General features: G+C 38.2%; 1 protein-coding gene across 1 annotated transcript; it reads right to left on the bottom strand.

Moving 5' to 3' along the window:
- Positions 1 to 230: 230 nt before the first annotated feature.
- LOC122402590 lies at positions 231 to 24,804 on the bottom strand. Its single transcript, XM_043405515.1, has 32 exons — positions 24,611 to 24,804; positions 19,327 to 19,747; positions 18,505 to 18,615; positions 18,286 to 18,420; positions 17,829 to 18,033; positions 15,922 to 16,144; positions 14,712 to 15,368; positions 14,124 to 14,629; positions 13,766 to 14,047; positions 13,459 to 13,688; positions 12,879 to 13,381; positions 12,554 to 12,784; positions 12,147 to 12,484; positions 11,717 to 11,962; positions 11,284 to 11,586; positions 11,043 to 11,180; positions 8,375 to 8,529; positions 8,177 to 8,287; positions 7,404 to 7,779; positions 6,704 to 6,835; positions 6,335 to 6,526; positions 5,867 to 6,175; positions 5,178 to 5,714; positions 4,739 to 5,044; positions 4,402 to 4,611; positions 3,817 to 4,315; positions 3,517 to 3,747; positions 3,209 to 3,445; positions 2,833 to 3,095; positions 2,331 to 2,770; positions 1,738 to 1,867; positions 231 to 1,658 (listed from the first exon to the last, which is right to left on the bottom strand). Exons 2-32 carry the CDS (start codon positions 19,398 to 19,400, stop codon positions 1,443 to 1,445), a joined length of 8,526 nt encoding a protein of 2,841 aa, XP_043261450.1. The 5' UTR covers positions 19,401 to 19,747; positions 24,611 to 24,804; the 3' UTR covers positions 231 to 1,442.
- Between the last annotated feature and the right edge of the window lie 968 nt (positions 24,805 to 25,772).

Raw genomic sequence — 25,772 nt, 5'->3', positions numbered from 1 at the left:
ACATTGGGGCAAAAAGTAAATTATTCTCTCAAATATATATACACATATATACATACGGAAGTTTGTCTGTTTTAATTACATTTTTCAAATAATTTATACCGTTGAATAATTTTTAATAAAGAAAGAGATACGTACTTCTTATACGTATATTGTTTATTAGTTTATACGTGATACGTATAAGTGTACAATATTTTGAAAAATAATTCTTATTTTTAGAATTAAACCTTAAGTATAGATACATAAATCATTATATTCGATATTTTTGTTAATCGATCTGTGATTTTCATTTCGTCGTATGGAAATAAGGTGACATGTTCTCGTTTAATATAGGCTGTGTTATTTTTATCGTTGTGCTCGGAATATTCGGATATCCGAGTGCTCTCGGATCGTTGCAGGCCGTATAGCTCAATATGTAGTAAGTATTAGAGAAATCTTTGTAGAGGATTCGACAGATAGCGCGTCCGTTCCTCTAAACTATTCTAATCCAAGACGTATTGATTTAAAGTTTTGAGAAAAAGTACATTTTACGGAGAGCAAAAGTATACTTATTAGAATCTACTTTAGTAACGAATTTACTGAAAAAGAAAATGAAAAAAAAAGGAAAGAAAAAGGAGCAGACGAACGATCTAAATATTATACACGTACATAGGATATATACATATTCAAAGACTTGTACTCAGAATGTGTACGTATTCGTTTAAAGTTTGTAGAGTACAGACACGATTTATCTGTATCAAGGAGTTCGCTCTCGAAACGGAGTACAGAAACTTATTGCCTTTTACGACATAAGTGCGATATAAGATCGCATATAATCTCATTTAGAAGTAAAGAGGAATATTATCGATTACTTGATCATAGAAATAGTTGCCCAAACAATGTAGAGAAAATTATAATTTTCATCGTACATATTTCTGAAACGTCTACTTTTCTTTTTAGATTCTGCGTGACTATTGATAAACTATGTGCACAATAGTTTATTTCGTCGCGAAATTTTCTTTTTATCCGAATAAATATAAAATTAATAGGAATTCGAAGATGTTCGGAGTACACCGCTTTATTGATTTATTTGCATACATGCTTCGGCATTTGTTATATTTACTTGAACAGTCTCGCAGAGTGATTCGCAATTGATGTTAGTACTGTTATTTTCGATCACAGAAGCGAGGAATCTAGGGTCAGAGAGTGAATAATTTTTCATTTTCGTCGAACATACATTTGTATTGATACTTTCAATTTAAAATAAATATAACGAATCTGAAGTTCTTTTATTGTTAGTCGAAGAACCGATCATGTATTATTACGATTAGTTGTTTTCTTCCTTAGTCTAGCACTTTTATTCCCAAACATGATTATTATCTTTTTTAAATACATTTTTCGCGTGTCTAAAAACAAAATTTTGAATTCGTAGAAAATTTTACAGGTTTGATCTAGCAGTCAACGTGTCAAAGAGAACTCTGTACGATAATATCCGTCGTGTCCGTTTCGATGGAGCACTGTCTGGTCAAGTCGAGGCTTCGTTGTTCTGTATTCTTTGCTGAAAAAGCCTTTTCTGCCTGCTCGTAAAGAGTCTGTGCCATTGTCACTCCCGTATTTTCCACCATCTGCGAGAAAATCCCCTTGGGTCTGTCGCGCAGCAATGTGTAAGGACAACCGAACTCCTGTCGTAAATAAATGACATATCGTGGTTGAATCCTATAAACTGATTGAAAGTAAACTCGTGGTAGCAACGAAACATACCATGACGCGTCCAGCATCCATTACTATGATCCTGTCGCTGTCGATGATAGTGTTTAAACGATGAGCAATAGTTATGACAGTGCAGTTTGCGAATCTCGTACGTATCGTTCTCTGAATCAAGGCGTCCGTACTGGAACAAAAAAACGCATATTATTATTTACTCCGAATAAGATGAAACCCATAAATTTACATATTGAGACTGTAAAGTATCGTTAGATGCTATTGTGGGGTCTTGTGGAAGAGGTGAGGAGCGTATATGTATACAAACGGAAGGTCGGTCGAGTGTGTGCGAGAGGAACGATCCATCTCGAATGGACCCCACACTGTTAATTTACAGTAGGAAATACTACAGCAAGTGTTAGGTAAGTAATTTCTAATATTTCCAATATAATTCAGTAGTTTCCAATTGACTAAAAATAAAATGTTTACAGTTGCGTGGGAGACTCTGCACAAGAAGATTGGATAATTATACAGATAAGGAGATTAAACACCATTGACCTTAACCATCGCATATATTATCAAGAACATTCTGCTGAGTAACATTCAAGGACGAAACCGGTAATTATTTGATAGAAAAATGAAATAAGAATTACTGGGAGTCGATATTTGCTGTGGCTTCGTCCAGAACGAGGATCCGGTTGTTTCTCAGGATCGCCCTGGCCAAGCATATCAATTGTCTCTGACCGATGCTCAGGTTGCTACCGCTGTACATCACCTTCTGATCCAGAACGAGATCGTTCAGCTCTACCTGGTGAAGACTGTCCCACAGCAGCATGTCATTGTAGCTGTTCAACGGGTCCAAATTGTAACGCAGAGACTCGGAGAAGAGAAACGGTTGCTGAGGGATAATCGATATCCGCGAGCGTAGTTCGTGCAGACCCAGCGTGCTGGTGTTCGTTCCATCGATCGAGATCTCGCCCTCCAATCCCTCGTTGAACAAACGAAAGAATGCCGATATCAGAGACGATTTGCCAGCCCCAGTTCTGCCTACTACGCCGACCTTCCATCCTGCCTCTATCGTGACGTTCAGATTCTGTGGAAGAAGAGCAAATGTAGCTGTACAGTTCGAATAAATAAAAAATAATCAAAAAATACCTTCAAAACAGGAGGCTCGTCTGTCTCGTACTTCATGCTGACGTTTTTCAGGCTCACGCGACCGTGTTCCGGCCAATCGGATGGCGGAGGATTATCGCTCTCCCACGATCCTTCGCTGGGCAGCCGGGTGTACTGCATGATTCTCTCCACTGACGTTATCTGCGACACCATCTCGCCGCTTTGCCTCACTCCGTATTGCAGAGTACCAATTATGATTAACGACTGCGATATAGCAAGTCCAACGTACCCTCCAAGCGTGTCACCTACGTACGGTAGCGTTTTGTTAACATCAATACGTTCATTGCGAGATGGAAGAATGTGTTTTTTAAAGCGATCTATCATATAAAGGTATACCATTGGCTCTAGTCTCGTTTACCTGTATCCAGTAGGATAAAAGAGAAACAGATGCACGCGACGAAGAAGCAGGCAATTATGTCCAAGTACAAACCAAACGTAACGTGTGTGACTATCGTCATGTACCATGCACCGGTGTGCACATTTTGCAGAACGTCGAATTGCTTCTGCAATAGCTTCGCAATTTCGGGTCCGCTTGTTCTGATGGTCGTCAAGCCACTCAGCGTAGCGTTTATATGCGAGAATACAGGACTCTTTGCTAAAATTTTATTTGACAATGATGTCACTTTCCACATGTATATTCAATTTACACAACGACTGTCTACTTGCCTACGCCCTCGAGACGCTTGATACTCTGCGCTGTTCTCAGATACAATAATCCCATGAAGTAGAACAGGATACCCAGGATTGCTAGTGGAATGATCATCCAATGATTCATGATCATCACCATAATAAGGACACCTATGATTACGAGGAATATTTGAACCGCTTCCAATATTGCTCTTGGCAGTTGTTCATCCATAGCTCCCACGTCCTTTGAGAATCTGTTCAAAATCCTACCTGTATAGACAAACGTACAATAAACTCAGTAATATGGCAATTCTGTTTTCAGCTTGCAAGAATGTTTACCGGAAGGGTTGCTATGGAAGAAGGACAACGTCGTCTGCAACACATTTGAAAACATCTTGTTGTGAAGATTTTGGTTGGCGATCGTGCAGACCTTCATAAAGAAGATGTTCCTTGCGAATACGGTCATGATACAGGAAAGCATACAAAATGCGTAAATGTATATGGCGTTGGAAGTGGTTAAGAGGCCATATTTGTCAAATGAAACGATGCTCGATAAGAACGTGTTGTTGAACATGTAACTGTTTTGATAGATCAGCGTTTGCGAACCATTTGTTACGGATCTCCTTACGACTTCTAGGTTCGTCCAATACGAGACCCAGTAATCATTGCCACTGGTGGCTGCTTGGGACACAATGAACACGAGTACCAACGCAAACAATGCGAAATAAGAACCGCCGTGGTGGAAATATTCTGTGTACAATTTGGAGAGGCTACCGGTTGCTATCGTCTCTTCCTCTCCGTCCCGCAAGGATGTGCTGTCTTCGTAATTGTAGGATGCCTGAAAACAGTTGTCTCTTTATCGTAGTGTCGGGCAAACATTGTTTCGTTCGTTCGTCGAATTATTCGTTATTCGTAAATTGTTACCATACTACTGGCATTAGACCTTATCGAAAGTCTGCCGCGACAGCTTTTTCTGCTGAGTCTCCTATCCGCGAAGAGCTGGTCATTCGACGAATCTATGATCTCGCTTTGTTTTCTAGCTTCCGTTGTCATTTTAATAAGGTCGATCAAGTCTGCGAAATCACTGTTTGAGTTGGATAGTTCGTCGTAGGATCCTTGCATTTTCACGTAGCCCTTTAAAAAGATGATCCTGATTGGAAGTTTATACAACAAATTGCAATTGGCCTCGATTATTACTTCCGAAGTGCAAATTCTAAAGCCGTAGTCGCACTTTTAACCAAACAATTATCAAAACTCTTACTCGATCCAACACCACGATCATATCAGCCTGTTTGACGAACTGTAACTGGTGGGTGACCAAGATTCTCGTCTTTCCTTGAAGAAACTCCTGAATGCACTTGTCGAAAAGGTGTTTAGCCACGCGCGCGTCCACGGCGCTCAGAGGGTCGTCCAACAAATAAATATCGGCCTGCTTGTACACAGCCCTCGCCAGATTCACTCGAGCTTTTTGTCCCCCAGACAAAGACGATCCACTTTCGCCCACGTTGCTCATGTCGCCGTAAGGCAGTTGTTGGAAATCCTTCGTCAAGGCACATGCTTTCGTCACCTGGAATATGTATCGGTTCCTTCGTTATCCATTTTCTGTATTCTGGTATCGTGGCTAAAAGTCATCCTTCTTAATTCATGTCTGATAAATTATATTCAATGATAACGTTGAACGAAACCGGAAAAAATCTTACAGCGACGTATCTGTCTCTGTTAAACGGTTGACCGAAGAGGATGTTCTCTCTGACGGTCCCAGAGAACAGCCACGGTTCCTGGCTAGCGTAAGAAATCTTCAAATTTGGATTGTCTGCGACGTACCCTTGATTATTCGACCGAACGTTCTCGGATATATTAGATCGCAGGGTCAATCGTCCAGCCCCTACCGTAAGTTCTTTTAAAAGAAGATAAAGAATGGACGACTTGCCCGAACCCACTGTACCCACGAGCGTGCACAATTCCCCGCTACGAATGTGCATCGACACGTGGCACAAAGTTGGTGGCAATTGTTTGGGGATCCAATTCGCGGACACGCGTTCCAGTTCCACGGAAACTGGTGCGCTTTGTTCGTTCTCCTTGGGAGCCGTATTCGACCAACCGTTCGTCATCTTGATGGCCTCCACCTTTTCCATTTCTTTCTCTTTCTTTCGTTTCTTGAATATCAGGGAGCCGTTCGCGTGAGCTGGGACCGGCGGCCATTCCTTCTCCGACTGCTCCTCCAGCAATAAAAATTGCTGAAAGGAAATTGGAATTGGAGGTAATGGTGTTTGCTAGCCTAACCAACAAAGGTCCTATTTGAGGCTGTTTATGAACTATATACATATAACTTGGAAAATTGTTTCAGGGATCTGCGACCGATCGTTGCAATAAGTTTTCAAGCATTAACCTGTATTCTTCTGAGAGACACCATGACTTCTGCGGAAACTATAAAGGCCTGTGGGCAGAAATATGCTATCACTAGTTGAAGCATCTCATAGTACGTTGCTAACATGAACGTCGTATCTGGTTTCAGCTTGTTCCCCATCGACACGTACGACAGAAGGGTGAAGAAGAGGACAGCACGATTAGCGAACACCACGAAGGACAAGTAGGTGGCTCGAACGTACGACCATATACGTATTTTCGCAATCTCGGAAGCTCGTATGTTGGCCAGGATCGTCGCGAATGGTTTCTCCCAGACGTACATTTTGATCACCTTTAATTGTAAGAAATAATTATTTTTCTAATACATTTAATCTGCACGCGTAACAGTTTAAGTTAAAATTTTACAAATTGTCAAGTCGAAACTAATTTTTAGTTAAATAGTATAAAAAGAGAGGATATTCATTCTTTTACATTTATAATTCGTTTCTACCTGTATACCGGCTACAAGCTCGTTCATTAACTGCACCCTCCTGTCTGTCAGTCTAGCGATCATCCCCCGCAGCTTACGGCTAACCCGAACAGAGACTGTATTGACCGGAATTGTCATTACGAGGAGGGCTCCGATACCAACGATGGTTGAAATTCCGATCCTTTGCCACATTATTACGGCAATGATGATAATCTGTAAAATATGTCTTGACGATTTGGAAAATGTTTTCAGTATCGATGCATTTATCGTAGAGACGATTACAAATCGTGTCCGTATACAACTCGGGCGCAAAGCTTCTACCAAAATGTCATTGCTCTTGATTTTAGTACAGATATACGTAAATATAGATAGAATTAAAATGAACATTACTTGGAAGGGTGCGATCCAAACGAAATTCAGATAGTAGCATAGCTCTTCAAATCTGCTCATGTCGTTGCTGAGGAAATTCACGACCTGACCGGATGTAGTTTGAGTTAAGGATCCTCTGCTGAGTCGTAGTATCTGTAACCAAACCGAGTTATAACTATAGATAGTCTAACATAGTCTAACTAGATATGCTTAAAAAGACTACGATGTCGATAATAATTCAGTGTCAACAAAGTTAGCGCTGGGTTTTATGAATTTTCATTATCAAACAAAATTATGTGACTTCATTTAATATGTAATAGCATTTTACCACAATCGACGCTTTACGTCGACATTTCAGGGACTGTCCAAAACGTTTAAAGATTCTTGGTATATCGCTAATGTTGTCAGACGCGGGAAGTCAAGGTCTCCCGATAGAGACTTCGTCAACTCAATATTAGAATAAACCATCCTGATAACACGATATATGTTGTTTTCAATATCAGGATGGCTCGTTCTACTGCGTTATTCACTTCTGGCAGGGAAAAGGGGCCAACTGTGTTTTAGTACTAAAATATATCGACCTTTGAGCGATCACGTAAACATTTTCAATTTGAAAAATATATTAAGCTTATTACTGAAAAAAATGTAAATGTAAAACGCGACAAAAGTTTTGTTGCATAATGTATTTAAAAATTCATACGTTCGAATCGAGTGTACGTACTTTACTGTATATGAGGGAGGAACAAGCGATTCGTAGCCTCATGCCTACTTGCTGTGACATTAGGTCAGCGTGATGCATTATAAACACGATCACCATTATGCAGATCACTAGGCAACCAGCATAAATTAGAGCCTCCGTTTTGGTAGTCGTGTTCGTACCCTCGTCGATTTTGAAGTAACCGATGATCCATGACTGAAGAATCGGTTGCAGAACGGCTAATACCGCGTATTGTAAAAACGTCAACAAACCAACGCGAAAATATTCTGCCCAAAAAGTGCGCAGCATAGCTAGCTCCAATCGGGGAGTATTTTTGCTCGTCGATTTCTTATCGACGTCTTTCGCTCGATCTAATTTCCGCAACTCGAGTAGCCACGATCTACAAAGAAACAGGCCATTAACATTTTTTATTTTTAGTTTATTTAACGTTTTCACTATCGACCTAATTTTTTCTGCTAGATTTATCCTCGCCCATTATTCAACAACGTATTTGTTTTTTTTTACCAGTATTTTTATGGTCAGTGATTTAAAAAATTGTATTTTATATTGAGTTACTGTGACGACAATTTTTAAAATTAAATTTTGTGTGAATCTCGCCCTTAGTAAAGTGGGCGTCGTTCGTTTCACACGGTTACATAACATTTGAGCGCCCATTGTTTCTAATATTCGGATTCGGTTTTCTAATAAATTTTGTATATCCTTGCCTTACTATGCATACATTTATAATTAAATCTGTATCCGTCATCTCATCATCCTTATTTTACGCCAATACTTACCGTGTTAGTCGTTCACCGAGTTTGCCAGATTCATCCGTCGTCAGTGGATGGTAGAGATCGGTTAGTACCAAATTTTTACGAGCACCTTTTCGAAATAGTTCTTTCGTCCATCTAGGATACGATAAAAGTAAAAAACAATTGTTTGGTCATAATTTAACTAAAAGAAAATTAAAATAGTGAAACGAGAATGAAAAATACCCGAAAAATAAACGATTTATTGGATTCGCGGTTTCACGAGGATTCCTTTTCATATACACGTTTTTCGATTCCATTCTCGTGATCAGAAAACTACGATCGGTTGCATCGAAAATGAGAAATATTTCGTTGATGCGCCACCTTAAAAGGTTCTCGTTCTACTGACGCCTATGTTATACTTTTCATATGTACTTATTCCTACTGATAAATACTGCATAATGAACATCCAGAAATAAAGTTCACCTTGAAACGTAGTTAAAATGTCGGTGCAGTTACATGCACAAAACAATTAGTTTTAATTCGTAGCGAATCAAATTGTATGATCAACAATAAATTGTGTGTACAGTATTTATGAAAGCTGTAAAATTTAATTTGAATACGCGTGAAGTAAGCCCTAGCGCTTAAGGTAATATCTCGAGCGTATTTGAAATCTGCGGCAAACACCGACGAGCTGTAATACGACTGCGCGGTCTATGACCAATCAATGCTCGTCTCTCGGAGCGCGCACAGCTTGTTCGAGCCGTACGTGACGTGACGTCGGTGAAATCTGTGACGTTTAGTTCAATTGCGGTCGTCGTAGTGAGAGGGTTTGTCGCAGAGATAGCCAAAATTCTGATTTAGATAAACCATTTCGTGGAATGAATAAAAAATAAAACGCTTCTGATCCGTTTATGTGTTCAATAAATGTGACGATCGAATTATGTTTCGCGTTGAATGAATAACAAGTTATTTGTACAATCGTCTAATCGATTAATAACGTTTCGAACACATCGTTAGACAGAATTTCTATTAGTTAGCTATTATTCCAATAGAATTCTGTCTGAGATTGCTTCCCGAAGTAAATCAACTGAACATTTCATACAAATTACGTAGGAATAATTGGAATTTTGTTACGTGTCGTGTGCTGTTAGTGACACGCCGTACAGTGAAATGATTTCATACAGTGTGATAAGACGTGGAATTGAACTTTGAAAATCAGAGTGAAGAACTTCTCTAGCAAACGTCCAAATTGGTGAGTAACAATTTCGTAAAAAGAATATACATAGTTATTCGTTTTTTTATTTTTCGTAGACACGATCGTATTGATAATAGTAAGAGTGTATATAAAAATATTGTTTTATTTACAATTTAATATTATACATATATGTATACAATAAAAAATGTAACAATAGTATAATCTTCGGAGATGAATTTATGTTGAACACTAGCTTGCTGTTTTACCGACGGTTTTTTCGATACACGCCTTATTTTATCGTTTGATCGCTTCAACCACAGTAAAGTACATAGAAAATAATTGACTTTCTATATTACATTTTATATTTATATTATAAAATATATTAGAATACAATTTAAAAAATTACAGTACATTTCATTTAATACGTTGTGGTTGGATAAGTACTGTTCTAAATAGTTGCAAAATCGTAGAAAACATTTGAAAATGCCAAACGTTTGTTGCACAATCGATCGCACATTTCGTATCTGTTTAACAGTCGAAGATGTACATTTCGAACGCATTCTATAAATAAACTATGTCGTTATACATACATACTTTGGTCTTATCTATTTCAATACTTTCTTTGACTTTGGATTCTTCCAAGGTTATTTTCGACAAACTTCGTGCAAAAATGTTTCTTTCGTATTTTTAGATTTCATGTAAAAATTATTAAGGAAAGTTTCGTTACTTTTCCTCGTACTACTTACTAGGGGTTTGCAACTACTCGACATTACGGGTTTGATTTTCCACTTATTCTTTCGTATTTGTAAACGTTTTCGTATTGTATCTAAGCGAAATTGGATTTTGATCTATCGAAAATTCAAGTAATACAGCATCCAGAATGGCAACATTCTAATCAGATGTTTCATAAATCTGAACACAGCCATAACTCCTGAACGGTAGAAAATAAAACAGAATTTCATTAGGGAAACGTGAATGATACCGGGCAGTACATGATCCGATGTATGTGTTTATTTCGAAAGTGAAAATATTTCGATTATTTCAAGATCACGTCTATTATTTGAATGCACACCACCACTACTTCTCATTTAGTAACCGTTTCAAGGCTCATCTAGGGAAATCCTGTACAATATAGATCATTTTTTGCGTATAGTACCATTAACATTGCACTTTTATCACTTTGTACAATACTATCGGGTCTAAAAAAAAGCTATTTATCGCGGCTGATTTCATCTACGAAAGTCGCAATAAATATTTGTTTATATCTTGCACATCGCGATACTTCGGACAACGGTATTTATTTGTGCCTACCTATGGGGACTCGAACTTATAGTATTATATTTTACAAAAATCTACTACTTTCATTTGGCATCTTACTGGCATGCATTTGTTCGAGTTGTTGAAATTCATTAAAACGTGTATCTAAAATTCCCAGAGTTTGCAAACTTCGTAAAGACTGGAGTAGAAAAATATATAAGTACTCGTTTGGAAGCCTTGCACGCCGTTCAACGGCGACATTAACAATTACACGAAGTACTAAAATGATACGCTCGAACAACGATAACAAAGAAATGATTCTTCGAATACGTTCAGAACTGACGATAATACTTGATTACAATTGAAATTTGTATAAATGTTTACACTACTTGTTAAGCATCGATATTCAAGTAGAAACAGAAACGTACGGTCGAAAAAAAATATTTCGCGCGGCGATCATCGTTCGCCGTGTTTGGCAGTGTAAGATTGTTTTGCTACTTTAACTAATTGGTCGTACATAGAACGATCGGTTTCCTTTACTAACAAAGTGAATTGACTATGAGAGTTTTGGAGCAATATATGTGGATGATCGTACTCCTGTAACGAAAAGTATAAATATAATTGTTATTTAGTTTTGTCTCATATCAATAGAAGGTTCGTTCTAGTAAAGTATTCTCGTTAAACGAAAAATGTAACTCACCGCCATGCGACCTTTATCCATAACTAAAACTTTATCGCTGTCCATGATGGTGTTCAGCCGATGAGCAACGGTAAGTACAGTGCATTTGTCGAACTTTTTCCTTATCGTGTGTTGAATCAAAGCATCCGTTTGTGGATCAACGTTCGCGGTTGCCTCGTCGAGCATGAGTATTCGATTGTTTCGTAAGATGGCTCTTGCCAAGCAGACCAATTGCCTTTGGCCAACGCTGTAATTACTGCCTCTATCCAACACTCGACTTTCCAGTCCTGTACCGGCAGTGCTGACGGCATCCTTCAACTCAACCTGTGCATTTAGGTTTAATCTCTTTTAGTTCTGAAACTCTTTTGCATTTAACCAAAGATCACGATTTTCGACGTGCATTAAAGACACACATTAAATACACACGAAATGGGTATCTCTACAATAAACCAACCTCTTCGAGCGCTTCCCACAAAGCTTTATCAGAGAATTCATTGAAGGGATCCAAATTACGTCTCAATGTACCAGAGAATAAAACTGGATCCTGTGGAATGATTGATATACTGCGTCGCAGATCTTCCAGGCAAATAGTTCCTGTATCTATGCCGTCGATCTCGATCGATCCCTCGACCTTGGCTAATCTGAATAAGGCAGATATTAAGGACGATTTCCCAGCGCCTGTTCTACCTACGATACCAACCTGCAAACACATTTTATAGGCGTATAGTATTTTTCAATATTTCCACTTTTTTCTTTTGTCAAATTACTGTAATAGGATGAACAATCGTGCGTAGCGTAAGAGATAATCTTGACGACGGGCAAATAAATTAAATTAATTTGCGCGTACAATTATGTTAATTTGACAGAAAAAGAAAGAAACCAACTTTTTCACCCGAACGAATAACGAGATTCAGATTCTTCAATACTGGAGGCTCGTCGTCAACATATCGCATGTAAACGTTCTTGAATTTGAGTAGTCCGTCTGTAGGCCAGTTCTTTGGCGCGTTAACGGGAAGTGCGACCGCTTGTTTCTCAGTTTTCTTCGCAAACTTCCCTTTGTCGCGTAGATTCGGTTCCGGCGCTATTTGCGTGTATTCCAACACACGTTCCACAGACATCATTTGATTCGCCACTTCGGCATTCTGTCGCATTCCCCATTGAATCATACCGGTCATGGCCATCACCTGAGTGATAGCCAAACCCACCTCGCCTCCAGAGAATGCTGCAAAAAAGTCTCGTTAACGAATTACGACTACCTTTGGATCAAAGAAATATTGAGGAGATTCATCACCTTGCTCCAGTACAAGGAAACTGAAAGTGACCAACGAAGTGAACAGGAAGCAAAAGATGTCCAAGCAAAATCCAAACGCAGTACTTGCTACCACGTACATATAAATGGTGGAGGTGTGGACGTCTTGCAGTTTGTCAAATTCTTGCTTCAGTATGTCCTGTGCACAGTACGCTCTGATGGTAGTCAGTCCATTCAGTGTGGCATTCAAATGAGTAAACACAGGGGAACGAGCTGTTTGGAAGAAAATTTTCTTATTATTGAACGGCACATCAAGTGGTGCTACCAAGGTTTTATAAACCTTGTATTAACGTTACATTGTACTTACTGATTCCATCCATCCGTTTGATGTTCTTGCTGGTTTTAAGGAAGACTTTACGTATCCAGTAGAAAACAGCACCCAAGAACGCTATGGGAATTAGGAAAAGGGGATTGACCATGCAAGATACTGCCAAGGATCCGAACATCATCAAGCATATTTGGCTAGCGTCCAATATGGCTTTTGGTAACAATTCATCTATCGCTCCCATATCTTTGGAAAATCGATTAAGGATTCGTCCGCTGGGATTTGTATCAAAGAACCTCATGCCCGTTCTGATGAGAGCACTGAACGCCATGTCGTGCAACTTTTGACTGCATAATATGCATACTTTGTAAAATAAGAAAGACCTGATAATGCCAATAAAGAATATCCCAAGTACTATGGCCGTGTAAATGTACAAGTAACCGTATATCGACGACACGTCTGAAGTAGTATCTATCATTGAATCGTTGGTGGCATTCAGAGCATTTTCCATAAGGGAATAATGACGTGCTTCTTCTGCGTTCACCCTGAAAATATATATCGAGTTCGTAACAATCGTAGTAACGATAGGACAATGGTTGGTACGATATCTAAAAATACGTACAAGACAGGTACAAAGTAGTCATTGAGACTGACAGTGCATTGCGTAGCTAGATACAGCAAAAAGACCGTAATGGTAAGACATAGATTGGCACCAGTTCGAAAGTATTTTATGAAGATCGATCCCTTCACCTTTCCACGGGATGTTCCTTCTAGGCCATCTTTTACTACCTCGGGATCTTCGTCTTCCTCTTCGTCATCTGTTCCCCCGCTACTGGCTTCCGGTGTTCGACTCTACCAAATTTTAAATTATCACAAATAAAGCTTTACATACATCTTTTTCTAAGAGTACAAAACGCCAAGGATCTTACTCTGGTACTCGACGACGAGAATTGTCTCCTCATGACGCTTTTTTCCAAAGAAGAATCGTCGTTTGTTTCGGTCTCCGCAGCCAGAAGACGATAATACTCTGGCCGTTGGTTCAACAACTCTGGATAATTAGCAAGCACTGTTACTTTTCCTTGTTCGATGAGTAAAATGGAATCGACGCTTTTCACGTATTGCAGTTGATGAGTAGCCAAGATTCTGGTCTTGCCAGCCAAGTACCGTTGCATACATTCTTCAAACAGGTGCTTGCTGACGTGAGTGTCCACCTGAAACGTCGTATGCATAGCTTTGAAATAGATTCGAACGGGAACAGAGTTAAAAGTATCGTCGCGACATACTCACAGCACTCAGAGGATCGTCCAAAAGATAAATGTCTGCCTGCCTATAAAGGGACCTGGCCAAATTGATCCTAGCTTTTTGTCCACCCGACAGGGAACTACCCCTTTCTCCGACGATTGTCTGATCACCCCGAGGAAACTGCTTAAAGTCTCGAACCAGGGAACACGCTTTGATAACCCTCTGATATCGCTGACGTTCGTAAGGTTGACCAAAAAGTATATTCTGTCTAACGGTGGATCCAAAGACCCATGCTTCTTGCCCGGCGTAGCTTAGACTCCCGTTCACCTTAACCTGACCTTCTGGCACGTCTATTTCACCAAGAATCGCGGACAAGAAGGAACTCTTTCCAGCTCCCACCATTCCAATCACCGCGTACATTTTCCCTTTTTCGAGCTGCAAATTTACGTTCTCGAGAGTGTTCTCCGATTGACCTGGTTCCCACTTTGCCGATACGTTCCTCATCTTAACTGCATACGTCTCTTCGTTCACCATTGAGGAACGCTTCCTTTCTATAAGAAAAAAAAAGTAACACGTTAACAAAGGATGATCACCCCAACACATATATTCTCTTTGTAAATGCTAAATGCTCACCCTCCATAAGATTAGCCGTATTCTTTAGCAAATCACTGGCGACGACGACTAGACCGTTGTGCCTCCTTTTCTCCGCCGAGTCGTCGAGATTCTCATAGGAATCTATCTCGTCGTCGATGTAGGGTAAATCCTGTCGCGACGATTTGTTGGCTGTTTGTTTACTGTCGCTGTTGATGCTGCCGTTAAGGCTGGCGGTCAACTTATCCAACGTGAAACCTTTCTCCTGGAACTCCTCGTACATCAAAAAGTGTTGCAACCTTCGAACAGCCACCATGCATTCGGCTATCTCCGCGAAACCACGTACGAACATTCCCGACATAGTCTGCGCCAATATGTTAAAGTAGGAGGAGAAAACGAAAACTGTATCAGCCGACAACTCGTTTCCAAACAATAGCATGCTGATCAGGGTACAGAAAAGCGCCATTCTCGTAGTGAACAGGTTAAACGTCATGTAAATGCCTCTGATGTACGAACTCTTGGTGACCACTTTCAACTCCAATTTCCGGGCCATCTCAATCAGAGCACAGAACGGCTTCTCCCACGCGTACATTTTAATTACCTGAACGCCAGATATGATCTCGTCCATCAGGCGTACCCTTTCATCGGTTTTAATGGCTGTCTGCAGCCTGAACTTGGAAGATAGCTTTCCGGTGTAGGCTGAAACACAATGAGTAACGGATAAGAGATTTTTGATCAAATACACTTGGCAAGTTTAGACATTTCTTTAGCCTTTCCTGATTCCTGTGTTCTGCCTCAACTATTTTTGTTGAACCAACATACAGGGTGTTCGGCTACCTCTAGAATCTCCCATTAAATTTTTGTCCCAGAGATAGCCGAACACCCTGTGTAGAGGAACACATTAAAATATATCACTATCTATTCTTTAAATGATTTGAGAGTATTGTATTTCTACAATTATTTTTATCATTAAGCAAACAAGAATATTTTTTATTCCATATTGAAGGAGTAAAGTCTTTGAATTAGAAACTGTAAAGCATATTTAGTCGAATATCTTGCAAACTATTGGAAATAGGTATGCATAAAACCGCAGTGGAAACAATATTAAATAATGATAGTGTTATTAGAAACTTTCATATTAAAATTTGAATAATTGTCGAAGACATTCCTAGATTCGGAAAACGGGCGTGGCAGTCAATGCGTTAAACTGCATGAGGGCTTTGTAACACGTTTATCATTGGCTGAAACTCACATTGAATAGGCACGACAATAAACACAGCTGCAATGCCGATTAGGCCAGCGTATCCAGCCTCGGTGTAAAGAATGTAGGCTATGATCAACCCAGAGAGCGGAGCGGACCACATGTAGTGAATAAAGATGGAAACAAGATCGAACCTGTTAACATCATTAGCCACTAAATTTACCACTTTTCCCGGCGCCGTCTCGCCTAACGCCGTTTTACTAAGTCGCAGCGCCTAGATTACATGCAAAGAAGAATTATAATAATAAAATTTCCCCTTGTCGATAACAGGTATAGGTACCAAAGACAAATTTTGATTCCTTATACAATAATGCACAATTAACTTTTCTAAGATTTGGAACCCAAAACTAAAAGTTAGAGAATTGTTGCAACAGGGGTAAAATTATAGTACATCAAGACTCGGAACTTCAAAAAAATGTTGTAGTGATAAAACAACAGTCGTGCGATACATAACATTTTACTTTCCATAGTTCTCACGTTACCTTTCTAAAAATGGTGCCAATGCATTCCTCGGTTTCTTCCCATTAAAATGAGTCCAAACACGACATAAATTGAACTATTTTTATTTAACTTGATATTTGCATAGTAATGTTTTTCACCCCTAGAGAGAAGTTAGTCACCCCTGATCTAGACGTAAGAAAAGTCTTTCTTCTTAAGAAAAGTTAATCACGTAGTGATAAACTACAAGTACGGAGAGAATATTATGTGCATACATCACGTTAAAATTATACATACACAAAGTGTTCGGCCACCCCTGGGAAAAATTTTAGTGGAAGATTCTAGAGGCCAAAATAAAACAAAAATCAAGAATACCAATTTGTTGATGGAGGCTTCGTTAACAAGTTATTAACAATTAAATTCAAAAATTTCAAATCGTTCTGGAAAAATTATTTTGATTGCGGGGGTCAATTACAATCATTTTTCGTGAATACACATACCTCCGAAATCCTATCCACTTTCGAGACAAAAAATCAGATAGGTGCTGAAATTTTTCAAATCGTTCTAAAAAAATTATTTTCGGTTGCGAGGGTCAATTACAATTATTTTTGGGCATTACACGTACCCCCGAAATCCTACGCACTTTCGAGAAAAACATTCCTTACCGAAAATATAATTTCTGGTCAGAAATGGTTCCTCGAAATTTCAAGCATATCTTTAAAAAATCATAACTCCCAAACGGATTGGAGGATTTTAATATTTCAATAGGCAAACGACGCGTATGCTAATGTAGAATATGTAGAAATTATAACAATATTGAAAAAGTTGTTCCTTGACCCCGTAAAATTAGAAAAACCCCATTAAAATGGTCTAATTTTCCAACGGCCATAACTCCTACAATACTCAATGGATTTCATTGAAATTTTTTTCTGAAGTAGTGCTCGGGGGTACCTGCAAAAAATATTAAACAACATTTCTGTACAGCGTCAAATAAAATTACTAAAAGGTTGGTAGGTGCTGAAATTTTTCGGCGAAAAAAGAATTTCAAATCATGCTGGAAAAATTATTTTCGTTTGCGACGGCCAATTACAATCATTTTTGGTGAATAGACATACCCCCGAAATCCTACACACTTTCGAGAAAAAAATTCGTGTAGATGGACAAATTTTATTAAGAATTTTTAACAATAATTTTGTTAATAACTTTTTAACGAAATCCCAGTCAACAAATTGGTATTCTTGATTTTCGTCTTATGTTGGCCTCTAGAATCTCCCATTAAAATTTTTCTTAGTGATGGCCGAACACCCTGTATATGTATGTTATATTAGTTAAAAGTAATCTGATTTATGCGGTGTTTGGACTTGTTTTAATCAGAAGAATCTCCGAAATGCATTGATATTAAAAGTTAAACGTACATTACTGTAATCGTCACTGATACTCGGAGACCTGCCATCTATTACCTTTCGATAAACAACAGAACAAGCGGCGACTCTGATTCTTGCGCCAACATGAAACGCACCGAAGATCGCTTGGTTAAACGTAATAACGTTTATAGCCGTTGCTAAACAGATCCCACCCGCGTACAAGAGTGCAGTCTCGTACGATTCGGTGGCGTTCCTCTGGAAGTATCGCAAAAGTCCACCCAATAGTATCGGTGCGCCTAATCTACAATGTAAATTAGCATAATAGTGAAGAATATCACGCTGATATAAATTCACGTTATTTATCTTTTTGTCATCCGATAGATTTTGATGTGCTGATGAATAATTTCTTTGTCGATAAATTTTTATTCGTGAAATACGGATGAAATTTTGATTCGTAAATTCAAGGATAAACGGTTTATCTAGATATAACGATATTCATTATTTACACAAAAATGAGACCTGAACTCCGTATTCAGCGAAAAAGTGTGCATACCGTAATATAAATTCGTTCAGTATTTGCATGAGACCAAGTAAGAAGTATTCCCATAGGAAGGTGCGAAAAATGGCCTTCAATAGACTGGGCCGATATTTGCCCTTCTTCGACTTGTCTACTTCGACGTTCCATTGTCTAAAAATAAAACATTTTAAATGCTTGACATTGTTTTTAGTGTTTTCATTTCTTGAATGATAACATTTCGAATTTAATACCAACTTTTCTAGCCTATCCCCAAGAACGTTCGATCGGTCGGTCTTCAAGGGATCGTATAAATCGTCCGTTTGCAAAACTTTTTTGTAGCCTGTCTTGAACAAGCCTATAGTCCACCTGCGTGTTAAAGAAATAAAAAGAAATTTTCTCCCATTACGTTTTTGCTTGAAGCGATAACATTCAATTTAAAAATGCCTTCGAAAAAAGTAAAATATAATATTTAAGATACCAAAGATGACTGAAATCTGAAAGTTGAAATGTATAAATAAATTAATGCTCATTTATGAGACTGCAAATTTTTAGTCGCCATTTGTTACAGAAAGATAACAGTTACATTACAGTAACAAATGCATCAACGTAAGAATTAACGAAATGTTATTTAACGGTTCACCTGTCACTGGTAATTCTACCAACCGATGATAAAGCAGTTTTGCCGCGATTACTCGTAACGGTAGTGCCTAGTAACCTATATTTATTCTTTTAATTACGTGATTGTAAGTGGAAGCGTGTTTAAATAAATCTCATCTCACGAAACGAATCTTCAACTCGACATCAGTAAACAAGTATTTAAAAAGTAGAAACCGTTCTTTTGTATAAAACACAAAACAATTATTACAAGCGTCGAAAAATCGGTATTCACAGGTCATTAGATGGTGATGCTGACTATGAATGACAATAGTATCTTTGTATTATAGTGAATAACCGTCAAACTATCTATCAAGTATCTTAAAAGTTTCGAACAATTTCGAACAGCCTATCGCTATCAATAAAACGGAGATAAAGAAATTTGGCTTACTCAATCGGTAAGAGGAAGTCGAGAGAACTTACCACCACAACAAGACCGACACAAAGTTGGCCTTTTCTCGGGGGTTAGAGTTTGACTTGACGTTGCTCGATTCCATTTTCCACGGTGCGCTGCATTAACTCGCCTTTGAGCGATTACAAGATCGGTACGACACTTTTGATCACAGAATCAGAAAACCGTTTAATCGATCGTCCTCGGAAATCACGTGCACTCGCGAGAAAATTAAGAAACGTAAACTATTCTTATATTAGCGCGTTAATTGCCCTATCACTTGAAAATTTACACCACGGCACAGATAAAGGATTAATCTCGATAGGTATCACAGAATCTTCTTCGACGTTGGTCCCATCTAAACGTGGCTTTCTGATTCTGATACGGAGACCCTTTTGCCTCTCCTCCTTGACGGCGTCGAGCACCAGAATAAGACTTGCATCGGCCCAGCACCTGTATTTAAAACAAAAATATCGCATCACGTTCGAAGTTAGTCTCGATTTCTCTTCTTTATCTCCTACAGTGCGTTGTCATTCCTCAAACAACGGCGTACTCATACAATCCTCTGACACCGTGTTACACATGTTTGTCGACGATAAGTTAAATTATTAATGCGATCAGACCTTTCCAGATTTGATATGTCTCTTTCGTACTAGATATTTCACAAGTTTTTAATATATGGCAGTGGGTCGCTGTGAATAATTTTACGACCTTCAAAATCGCGTAGTCAAAGCGAGTGCATCGAGACCATGAAAATCAATAGATACAGTTCGCAATAAAAAAAAAAATGCTTCGATAAGAGTTATCTACTTGAATTGCTAATGCACACTTTGCAAAGTACTGAATTAAAGAAAGCAGTATAGAATCGCTGTGAGTATAATGAGATGGACAAAGATATTTATACAGATCAATCCACGTGTTCTGCAGTTTTCTTAAATATTATGCTTCTTGTCAAAAAATTAGCAAAACCAAGTTATATAATATCGACAAGCTTTTTTTAAAAAATAAACCCGTTTAAGGAAGTCATTATAACACTGCAGCTGTAAAAAAAGAAACGTTGAAGCGATTGTTATTCAGTTCGATAAGAGATACCTAAAAAATGAACTGCACAGCGAAAGATCAAATACCTCGATAACGCTGCGTGAAAACGATAGTCGGTTTTTAAATATTAACTTTTAAGTATTGACATTTGAAATATTTGTACGTAATACGTGCAATATAATGACAAGTATTACATTCACGTTACTATGGTCACTTTGTTTAATACAAATTTTGCACCGCATTAGAATTTTTGGTGTCAATAGACGCAAATGGAAACGTCAAAATTACTATTCCTGATCGTGATCGCAACTGAACCAACAATTAGTGTGTCAGCTTTAAAAATGGAAAACATAAAAATACTTAATATTCCGTCACGAAGTCATTAAAATATAGTTGATTGTTGCCCGTTCTAGGAAGTAAAAAAGAAACAAATAAAAAAAAAAAAAAGAAATACATAATCGGCTCGAAACGAAAAACTTCACCGACTATAGATAGGAATTATTACATTCACGGTTGATTATTCGATTTCGTAAGATTCCGTTTGCATAATCGTCGAGCGAAATTTTAATAAGCTTAGTTAAACATTTTGTCGCAACCACACGCTCCTTTATAATTCATCAGGAAACGTCTTTGATTGTTCAAACACGCCCAATCAAAGAGATAAAAGGCAGTGTGTCTATAAAAGCGTGTTGATACGAGCTTACGCGGATAGTTCGCAACGCTATTAGAATACTTTGAATAACAATAACGATTACGGGTTCGTTGGAAACTTCATTATCGTTTCGATGGGGAACATCTAAAATTAACGTTTCGTGAACTTCGCAATAACACGATTTAATTTAAACACTTATCGTTTCTACAATACTGCGATTAATAACAAAGTTTATTGAGATGTCACGTTGCAATAGTAGTTATAAAAATATTCAGTAATATGTGAATATAGTCATACGATATTGTTAGACGTAGACAATTTTATTCGTAATTGTACCGATATCATTCAAAATTATTTCTTCTATATATATTCTAATTCAAACTATACTTGGTAGAGGTCTGAGAAAAGCTGAATGAGTCCATAGAAGACTAGCAGCACAAGTTATCTTAAATATGCCATAACCTTCAAAAATTAACTCGTATCTGAAGAATAGTAGTTGATAGGTACTAATAGTAGCTTGTCTTTTCGAGATTATGCAGAAAATTATATCGTCGGTTTTTTCCAACGATTCTCATTTTCTTAAATTATGTCGCATCGTTGCATATTTCGAGTCTGTCTTCCGCGTTAATTTCGCGCAAAAACTGTCGGGCTTCGGTTTTAAATGATCGTTGCTTTATTTTTGGTTTATCCTTTATTAATTGTGCTTATGCATATCATCGATGACGAAGATGAAGCGTTGCTAGCAATCCTTCGTGACGCCCGTGATTCAGCAGTAATGCTGTTGACCAATTGTCTGCGTACGTTCGTATCAACGTGAAAAAGAGAAAAGAAACAATAATCGAAAAGTCGTCGACGGCCGAGCAAACCGGAGAGAACCAACCAGTTCTAAAACGTTAATTCTTATCGCCGTGAATAAATCTTTTTGTATGCACTACCACGAATTGTACACGGAACGGTGCTCGTCATTGGTTCATGGTACATACACAAGGTTGCCAAGTCGACAGAAACTACGGTTGTCACGATTATTCAGCTAGATTTCTATGAACTTTCCGTAAGAAACAAGGTGTCATTAAACTTATGTAATCTCGCGTAGTACGTTTCGAACATTAATTTTGCGACAGACAGATGAAGAGAATGGTTACGAATGGAAATAGAAGGTACATATAGGGTGTTCCGTAGCATATGGGGACCGTTATTTGACTTTATTGACCATCGTATGCGTTGTAAATTCGCTGATCAAGCTCCGATTCGAATTTTGCCAAAAGAAAGTATGAAGCATACTTTCGGAAGAATAGCTTTGTCAATAAGCAAAATGGTGGAATTTAGAGAGAAGCTAATCCTCGGTCAATAACCAAGCGACCCTTGTACCGACAAAAAGTTACCGCGTGTTGTGATTCCTTGGCTGACCAAGTCACTAGCTCCCATTCTTTTTTCAAAATGAAGATACTGTGACCGGTAACTGTTACCGATGAGCGTTACCTGTTCAACATTTCATCTTTCCTTTTACGCGAATTGCGTGGATTTTCAAGGTGGTATGATATTTATTATTCTCTTATCGGTTCTACAAAGCTTCTCGAAATTCGTCTGTTTCCACGGGCAAATAAAAGTAAGATAGTGGAATGAAGTTAAAAGCGAGTGTATGTTTCAAGTTCACGTTCATTTAATTCAAACGTTTTAAAAAAAGAATTGAAAGAAAAAGGAGAAATATAAACTTGTAATATTGACGCACGATTGTTACCATAATGAAACAGAAAAGATAGTATACTATGACACCTTCGGCGAAATCTATCTGGTAATGTTATGAACAGTTCATGTTTCCATTCGATGCGAACGGATGTGTACACGAACTATCGTGAAACAAATTGTGACAAAAGTAAACGAACCATCATTCTCAAGTATTCTTCTGGTTTCAACCAATTAAGCACACGTATTACGTACACAAAAACGGCAGATATTGGATTACAACATTCGTGAATTCAGCACGGAAGCGTGTGTATCGGGTTTCTCGGTCGCTTACAGATACTTTACAGAATTTTTGATTTTTTCCGTTTCTATTCACGTAGAACAAACGAATTACGAAACCAAGAAGATTTTGCAATAAACTTCTTTGATGGACGAAATACTTTTTCATTTTGTGACCTATGATTTTGGCTGTGACTCGTGGACGCGCCGCTGAATTTTGTAACTGTAAACGAGCAATGGAATTGCCTAGCTTTATCGATCGGTTTAGAATTAAAATTTCCAGCAGAGCGGCCGAAAACTTTTCGGAACCGACCATAGTCGTAATTATAAATATAGAAAACGGATGTACCTCAAACTTAGACGCAGGTAGGTTCTTTCGAAACGATTGAAACGTTATGCAACGAGAAGTTAACCTGAAATCATCGAGCGATCGCTGCGAAGCCACAACAAGAAACGCACAAAGAGAATGAGCAGCAACGCGATTATTCTTCGCGTGTCTCAACGAGCGTTTTCGATTCAAATTCTTCAACCGTCAGCCGTCTAAAAATACATTATTAAACGAGTTACTCTATTTAATTATTAACCATGGTCGCTATTCAACAGTCGTGAAACAAGTCTTCTAGTTGTGTAACGCAGTGTCCGGCTAATGGGTTTCCATCAAACAACGTTACGCGAAATTGTTATCGAGAGCAGATGCTGAGAAAGAGTCAATTGTTGACGGCACGTGATTCATAACGGTTCAGCGTAATACATCAGTCCTTCTCAACTCTACTTGTCGCGTGCGAGAATAACAGTATAATTAACAAGCAGTCTGGATACACTCGAAATAATATGCTGTTCATTTCACGGATCAATTAACGAAGGCGAACATTTTATTCGAACAACAGATAACCAATAAGACCAACGTATAACAATTTATTTATGGACAATTACATTTCCGTTCGTTGCGCAATTGTATAATTGAAATTATCATCCGGATAAGAATTTTGCTTGTTAGTTGGTTAACACCAAGCAACAATGTTTATACATCTACGATGATTCTTTAAAATCGTTCGTAGCTTAACAAAAATATTTCTCATTACATAGCGATACTGTTATAGCTCGAGTTATATATTGAAATGTTTACATTTAACTTTGCCTCTTTCATACCTGCGTAGAGGCGCTCTCGATATCGTGAATTTGTCGAAAATTAATTACGCTATTTGAATACCATTGTCCAAGGTAATAGACTGAAATGCTATTTCTAATTATAAATAGAACTATGGCATTTTTCCGTACTTGAGAGGACACGATGGTACTGAAAAATTAGATCAACATGCTTCTAAACAGTATACGTATTCAAGAATTTCGCAGAAAGCACGTGATAATCGTTTAATGACGCGATATTTGTTGATTTTCTCGATTTGTTCATTGCGTTTATTGATACTGTATTTGTTTCGTCGGTAAAGCAAACTCCGATTGTGTGTTTTTAAGCTTACAGTTGTGAGTTTTTTGAACGATCGTTGTGTGCATTTCCAAAACGATATCTAATAGATATATTTTGAGCTCAAGGGGGTAAGCGTGCCGCGACGTAGCGAGCAGCATGCACAGTAGCCTCGACGTTAAACACGTAACGAATAGCTAACTCGAAACATTTTAACAGTAAACTAGTCTGTACTCACTTTCTGTGCTTCTGTGCAGTTTGTATGCGAGAATATGTGTCGCGTACGCGTGTCACATGCTGTAGCGGATAGAATTTAATGTCTTGCGACAAGAGAGGAACACGCACGAAGAAACCGAACAACAGATGCGTGTTCAGCGCAAAGCCTGCACCACTACTGAATACCAGTTCTCGGCTTTCCTTGCTTGGCTCTTCGCTCTAGCGACGTACCAACACATTCTTGTTCGAACATTAATACGAACGATGTGCAGATATGTAGAATTGTATTTATTTCTTCGATATTATCAATTGCAATTGTCGCTATTTTCTACTCTCCCGCGTATATTTATTTACGATATCGGTGTGTTTTTCTTATGATTCTCTGCGGCCGTAGGCATCGACGACCGAGAATTTGTCGCTCGATAAAATGTTCCATTCAAGTGGCAATTTACTACCATTCACTTCGGTAAAATTGAAAATGTATAAAAAGTAGCAACGTGCGTCGGTGCAATGTAAGTTATGGTGTGCGTCGGGCACGCGTAAAAACCTAACCTTAAACAGTTTCGCGCATAACCTAATGTGACTGTCAGAACCATGAAAATTTATTTATTCTACGAGTACAGTCCGCGACATAAGGATACCAAATACCTAAACATAATTTTGAGAAACTTGCAAAGCAACATATTATATTGGGTATATTCCTAGCAAACGGACCGTTCACCGATCGAGGTGAGTTATACATCATTCGATTTGTCTAATTCAGTACATTATTAATATGCATTTCGTTATTTGCGGAAGTTCATTATTTTTTTTATAAACTTGTCGTAAAGTTATAGTAAAAAAGTAGGGTTAAGTATATTTTGACAGGTTCACAGGTGGAAACAAGTGACTGTCGTTACTGCGTTCAAAATGTCAGGTAGTCAAATGCTAATTTGTTAAACATGTATTGAATGAAATTTCTACTATTTCTACTAATATTTCATTGAATAAATCACCATTTTCCTGTTAGGTACATTTATTAAATACGTAATGGATCAGGTATCCAATGAAATTACTTTTCTTGAAAATATAAAATATTGATAGTATTATATGTTATAAAAAACATTAAAAAATGTGTGGCATGCCTCCAAATGGTTTCAATGTAATTTGTGTAAGCATCAGTAATGGGATCTTCAAAATTGACG

Source organism: Colletes gigas, unplaced genomic scaffold (genome assembly GCF_013123115.1).
Source record: "Colletes gigas isolate AHSC1104 unplaced genomic scaffold, ASM1312311v1 Colletes_gigas_Sc00037, whole genome shotgun sequence".
Taxonomy (NCBI): Eukaryota; Metazoa; Arthropoda; class Insecta; order Hymenoptera; family Colletidae; genus Colletes; species Colletes gigas.
Note: the sequence above shows the minus strand (reverse complement) of the source record. Positions and strands in the feature narration are given on the sequence as shown.